This window comes from Nicotiana attenuata, unplaced genomic scaffold, assembly GCF_001879085.1.
Source record: "Nicotiana attenuata strain UT unplaced genomic scaffold, NIATTr2, whole genome shotgun sequence".
NCBI classification, from domain to species: Eukaryota; Viridiplantae; Streptophyta; class Magnoliopsida; order Solanales; family Solanaceae; genus Nicotiana; species Nicotiana attenuata.
Genome location: NW_017678923.1, coordinates 3072 through 9505, shown reverse-complemented (window position 1 = coordinate 9505; position 6434 = coordinate 3072). Strand labels below are relative to the sequence as shown.

At 38.6% G+C, this 6434-nt stretch overlaps 1 protein-coding gene across 1 annotated transcript; it reads left to right on the top strand.

Annotated features, from left to right (window-relative positions):
- The first annotated feature begins 4977 nt into the window (after positions 1 to 4977).
- On the top strand, positions 4978 to 5960 carry LOC109221681 (thioredoxin M-type, chloroplastic-like). The gene has a single exon (XM_019386149.1). It carries the CDS (start codon positions 4993 to 4995, stop codon positions 5542 to 5544), a length of 552 nt encoding a protein of 183 aa, XP_019241694.1. The 5' UTR covers positions 4978 to 4992; the 3' UTR covers positions 5545 to 5960.
- Positions 5961 to 6434: the final 474 nt, after the last annotated feature.

The window sequence follows — 6434 nt, the reverse complement described above, 5'->3', positions numbered from 1 at the left end:
AAAGAGACTAAGTGTCTATTTCCATCTAAAACCATCCAATTGAACTCGATCACCTCAAATACTGATAATGAAGCATAGATAAACATAATATGGAGGAAACGGGGCGGTAACTCACGTCACGACGTGCCGGGTCGTCACACTGCTTGAGAAATATTCCAATCAGATTTGATACTTAGTAATCTAACTACAACAGACAACTCAGAGTGCGGACTTCCTTTACGTAGTGGACGACTAGCTTCCTCTAACTGTTCATAAAAACGTTTTACGTCATCATTAGGAGTTTGTTCAATATTTTCGTTGGGCTCACCCCCTAAGTGCATCCCAAAAGCATCCGCAACCATATCATGAATTCTAGAATCACGATTTGTATTCTCCACCGACCTACTACTTTCACCCACAACCATGTTATGAAATATCCCATGGATACCGTCGATCTCTCCATGATTATTCCACACAAAGTAATTCGCTATAAACCCCTTCCTATGAAGATGCTGCTTAACTTCCGCCGGTTTTCCAAGCTTCATACAGTCGCACCTAACACAAGGGCACCTAATTGCTCCTTCATTTTGGTATGGCGGAAGTGACATTGCATGTCTAATAAAGTCATCAACCCCTTCTACAAAATCCTCCTGCAATCCCCGCCGATTAGGATAATTCCTATTGTACATCCAAGTACGATGTTCCATCTATACAAATAAAACAAGAACAAATTAATTTAGTTAATTCATATCCTAATCTTTTTTTAGTTAATTAATTTCATATCCTAAAATTTCAATGCATATCCTAAATTTTCAATTTACAAACTAAAAGTTCAATTTACAAACTAAATATTCAATTCATAAACTAAAAGTTCAATTCATATCCAAAAAATTCGATTCATACACTAAAATTTCAATTCATATCCAAAAAGTTCAATTCATAAACTAAAAGTCCAATTCATATCCTCAAATACTCAATTTATAAACTAAAAGTTCAATTCATATTCTAAAAGTTCAATTCATATCCTAAAGTTTCAATTTATAAACTAAAATTCCAATTCATATCCAAAAAGTTCAATTCATACATTAAAAGATCAATTCATATAAAAAAAATTCGATTCATACACTAAAATTTCAATTCATATCCAAAAAGTTCAATTCATAAACTAAAAGTCCAATTCATATCCTAAAATACTCAATTTATAAATTAAAAGTTCAATTCATAAACTAAAAGTCCAATTCATATCCTAAAGGTTCAATTCATATCCTAAACCCTAGATTCTAACTAAACTATCAAGACAATACAAAGTATAATTGAAACAAAAACTAGAAATAACAAAGATTCAACCCATACCCTAAAAGTTCAATTCACAATAACAAATCATAAACCCTAGATTTTAATTAAACTATTCAAGACAACACATAACAAATTTAATAGGAATTAGTAGAGTTTAGGGTTTCTTCCCTTCAAATCATTTCTTCCCCAAATTAGTAGGTAAAACTAAATATTTTAGCTACTAACAATTATCATAGATTTAATTTAGCTAAGAACAATTAATTTTTACAAATAACTAGGAGAAATTAAACAAAATCAGTGTATTTCGAAAACAACAAAGAAAGGAGAGAGAAACATACCTGGGCAGTGGAGGACGCCGGCGGTGGAGCTGCTGCCGTCGGTGGGCGTCGGTGGCGTTCGTGGCACCGCTGCTGCTGGGAGTCGGGAGGGGGGGGGGGTTTGAGTGTGAGAGAGAAAAGAGAGAGTTTGGGGAAATTTTTTGAATGGGAGGGGAAACCCGATTTTGACACTGTTTTTGGAAATAGCGACCAACTTTGGTCGCTATTTTGGTAGCAAAATAAGTTCTGACTATTTTGACCAAAATAGCGACCAAAGTTGGTCGCTAATTTCTGGCCGTTTGACCAGAATAGCGACCAATGTTGGTCGCTATTTCTAAAAAAAAAAATTAAATTACTTTTATTTCAATTTAAAATTATGTACATATGTAGTATAGTATAATATATATATATATATATATAAAAGCTATATTCGATAAGTGTTTGAAAGAAAGAACACAGTCTGTCTCTAACCAGAACCTGGAGTCACAACATCCACGGACTGTCTAGAATTACTACAAATAAGTGTTTGAAAGAAAGAACACAGTCTGTCTCGAGTACAAATGACAACAGGACATAAAACTGATAGAAGAGACGCCGGGCCTGCGAACGCCAGCAGGGCTACCTCGGAGTCTCGGACTGAAGGATAGCTCCCAATCTACTACTGGTGACCAAATGCTACTCCGGGGCCTGGATCTGTGCAAAAGAGCACAGAGTGCAGTATCAGCACAACCGACCCCATGTGCTGGTAAGTGCCTAGCCTAACCTCGGCGAAGTAGTGACAAGGCTAGGACCAGACTACCAAATAAACCTGTACAGTTATATAATATACAGCGGAAAGTAAAGCAAAAATAAACAAGCAAGGATGGGGGGGGGGGGGGAACATGTTGCGGGGAGATAACAGTTCCGAATAAAGCATCAAGTAAGGAAAGGAACAACATACCTACAATGTCAACAAGAAACAGGAATCAAACAAGTGCACGGCATCACCCTTCGTTCTTTTACTCTCGTCCTCACCAAGCAATAATATAATGAAAACGTGCACGGCATCACCCTTCGTGCTTTTACTCTCTTTTCTCACCAAAGCAATTAGAATAATAAAAATGTGCACAGCATCACCCTTCGTGCTTTTACTCTCTTTCCTCACATATAATCAATAGAATTGGCACAGAATGGTACATCGTGCGGCACGACATCACCCTTCGTGCTTTACACTCTTTCCTCACCATAGCAAACAATGCACGGCATCACCCTTCGTGCTTTAACACTCTTCCTCACCCAAACAACAATCACAAACAAGGGGCAAGGGAATAAAAAAAATAATAATAGAAATCCCGGCAAGGGAACACAATTAACCAATTAAATCCCGGCAAGGGTATATGTCACGACCCTAGTTCACCAACCGTGAACATGTCATGACGGCACCTGGTCCCCATGACCAGGTAAGCCTAACATTTGCGGAAATATATTAATTGCGGAAAAATAGAGAAAATCAAATCAAATATCTAAAAGAAACTGTACTGAATGCCGCTTGGCAAGTACAACTCAATATCACAAGTCTAAAACAATTCCCAAAACCCGAAAACTCACGGGCAACACAGGCTACAGAAGTGTATAGTAAAGGTTCCAAACTCCAGAATTTCTAACAACCGAAAGAAGGAAAAACTAAGTACTAAAGATAGAATAAGAGGGAGACTCGTCGGTCTGCGGACGCAGCAGATCTACCTCGAAGTCTCCGTAGTCCTCCTGCCTCACTGATAGGGCGCCTGAGTAGAGGTACCTGGATGATCTGCACATGAAAAACATGCGCAGGAAGGGCATGAGTACACCACAACGGTACTCAGTAAGTGCCAAGCATAACCTAGGTTGGGTAGTGACGAGGAAGGTCAGGGCCATACTGAGACAAAATATAGTAACAACAATAATTAACAGTATGATAATCTGACAGAAATAATAAATACAGCAGTGATATAAGACAGATTAAGCAAGGCAATAGCAAATACACAAGAACGGAACAACCACAGAATAAGTACAGCTCAACACCAATGGTAACAATGAGGATCTCCCAGGATACCGTCCTGTAGTCCTTTTCTCAACTGTCCAGTGGATCTCCCGGGATACCGTCCCGTAGTCCATCATATGTGTATATCCGAAGGATCTCCCGGGATACCGTCCCGTAGTCCAACTATCAATGTGCAGGGGAATCTATCGGGAATCTAACCCGCAGTCCCAAAGTAAAAGTGCAGGGGGATCTACCGGGAATCGAACCCGTAGTCCCAAAGTAAACAAACAAGGGGGGGGTCGGTCTACCGGAATCCCGACATCCGTAGTCCCAATCGTAAATAGCGCAATCACAACCAGAAGGTAAACGGAACAANTTTTTCGTTCTTTCCCAATCTGATGGAAATACTATTTTGCTAGTGGTCTTTAACAACAATATAAAAGGGAACTAGTAGAGGTGTCAAGATGAGCCAATTGAATGTTAAAACTTAAAAGGCATCACTGGGGTCTCTATGGTGTATTTCCGCATAAATTGCTACTTCCACTTACCTGCTAAAATTCAATGAATATTGTTTGCTATTATTAGGGATGGCAAACGGGGCGGTGCGGGTCGAAATACCTTTTCATAAAAATTAATGCGGGACGGGGCGGGTTGTGGGTTATGTGGGTTTAAGTAAGATTTCTTCTAATTCTTCCTAATCAAATTTTTTTTTTCTTGACTAAAGTTCATGGCGGCATTTGTGTGATGGTTTTTTTCCGGTAAATCTCAATAGAGGAATGGGATTTAAGATCTCGAAAAAATATATTCTTGTAAATACTATTTTACAATGAATACTAAATTAATACATAAGGGGTCATTTGCGTTTTTCACAATGAGCAACAAATATTTTTTGTTTAAATTGAAGAATTCAATACATAAGCAACAAAAGAACTTTCAATTTTTGGTTATTAAATTGAAAATTTCAGCCAAAATATAAAAAAGAAATAGGCAAACAAAATGGAAAAAAAAACACTTATGCGGTGTGGGGCAGGGTGGGTGGACGCGGGTGTGTGTTGGGGGCGGATGAACGCGGGTGAATACGGGGCGGGACTGGCTAAAATCTTAGCGAGTTTATGCGGGTTTGCCCCGCAACCGCACCACACCGCTTGCCATCCCTAGCTATCATGAGCATGTTGATTGCTCATGATGAGGCATTCTTTGCTATATTGTAGAAGTACCACCAACTTGACCAATGTTGTGGGCACCTATGAGTTACTCGTAGAGCTTCTTTATATCTTTGGGAATAAACATTGTTTGGTACATCAGTGCTTCCTTTCACCTTGTTGAACTTCATTCTTCACCCTTATTCTGTGCGAGATGTAGATGTTGCACCTGTTACACGAATCGTACATAGTTAAGAATATGGGATTCTATGTTTTCCGATTTGATCTTTGGCCTTATTTACTTAATATAAGTAGCGTAAACAAATATGATACATCAGCTTCCTTGTCTAGTAAATTACAAATTTGTTTCTCTGGTTTCTGTTTCTGTGTAATTAGCCTGGCGCAATATGCGTCTTGTCTAGAGAGCATTGCTTTTGCACCATCCCCATCATCATCAGGATCTTTTATTGGTTTAACACGGTTCTTCGAAATTGCAGTGGGTGCTGTTAATGATCAAACATGGAAGTCACTTGTTGTAGAGTCTGATATACCTGTACTGGTTGAATTTTGGGCTCCGTGGTGTGGTCCATGCCGAATGATCCACCCGGTCATTGATGAACTGGCAAAGGAATATGCTGGCAAGCTTAAATTCTTCAAGCTGAACACGGACGAAAGCCCTTCCACAGCAACTGAATTGGGGATTCGAAGCATCCCAACTGTGATGATTTTCAAGAATGGAGAGAAGAAAGATGCAGTCATTGGTGCAGTTCCTAAATCAACACTAACCACCTGCATAGAGAAATTCTTGTAAAATGGTGCATATATCTTATGAGAATCTTCCTGTTTCTATTTTCCCTCCTTGCCTTTGATGTGGCAAAATTAATCTAGTAAACCTGAAATGCTCCTGTATAGTTGGGTGGCATTATGTTTCCCCATTAACATTATGTTGGTAGTTGAATGTTTCTGTTGAGTTAGTTTGTAATATTTGGGGGTCTCAAGTTAGTTTGTAATATTTGGGGGTCTCAAAACTGAACAGGCATATCTATTTGTGAAAGAGAGTGGCTTTTCAGAAAAGTCATCTCTAAAATTCTATAAATATAAGTAATCTCCTGAAGTAGCGGAAGTTAATTTGCAGTATACAAAGACTTCCTTTAATCCTGAAAGGAGTTGCTTGTAAACCCCTGAAGACAATAGGGGCAATATCTCTTAAGGACAGTGTGTTTGACACAGCAAAGTTTTTCTTCTTCAATTTTGTTTCCTATTCTTCTAACAGTTTCTCATGCATAGAAATTGACTGATTGTGTCTGTAAAGGCTTTAAAATGGCATCATCCAAGCTTTATTTTAACGGAAGGCTTCTTCAGGCATTTGTTTTTGCACAACACATGCTAGGCATTTAACTTTGCATGTTTCTCACCTTGTTTAGTGCACGTAGCATCAAAATGATCACAGCCAAAGCGCACGCGCTATGTTTATTAGTAATATTTGGCTTTATGAGATCAGTACTCGCTATTGAGGTTTTCTGGGCTGTTCTATACTTTGCTGACTGCTGAGGGCAAATTTTTGTTTACTGCGGTTCATGGCAGCAGATGTGTTCCTTGATGTATTAATTTTATTTCTTTATGTTCTTTTTATTTTATCACCATTTATATGTAGATATGATCATGAGAGAGTAGTGGTGTTGTGCATAAACTAGGATTTAT

Coding starts and splice junctions, on each gene's coding strand:
- LOC109221681 (XM_019386149.1), top strand. CDS start 4,993: ATGGGATTCTATGTTTTCCGATTTGATCTTTGGCCTTATTTACTTAAT.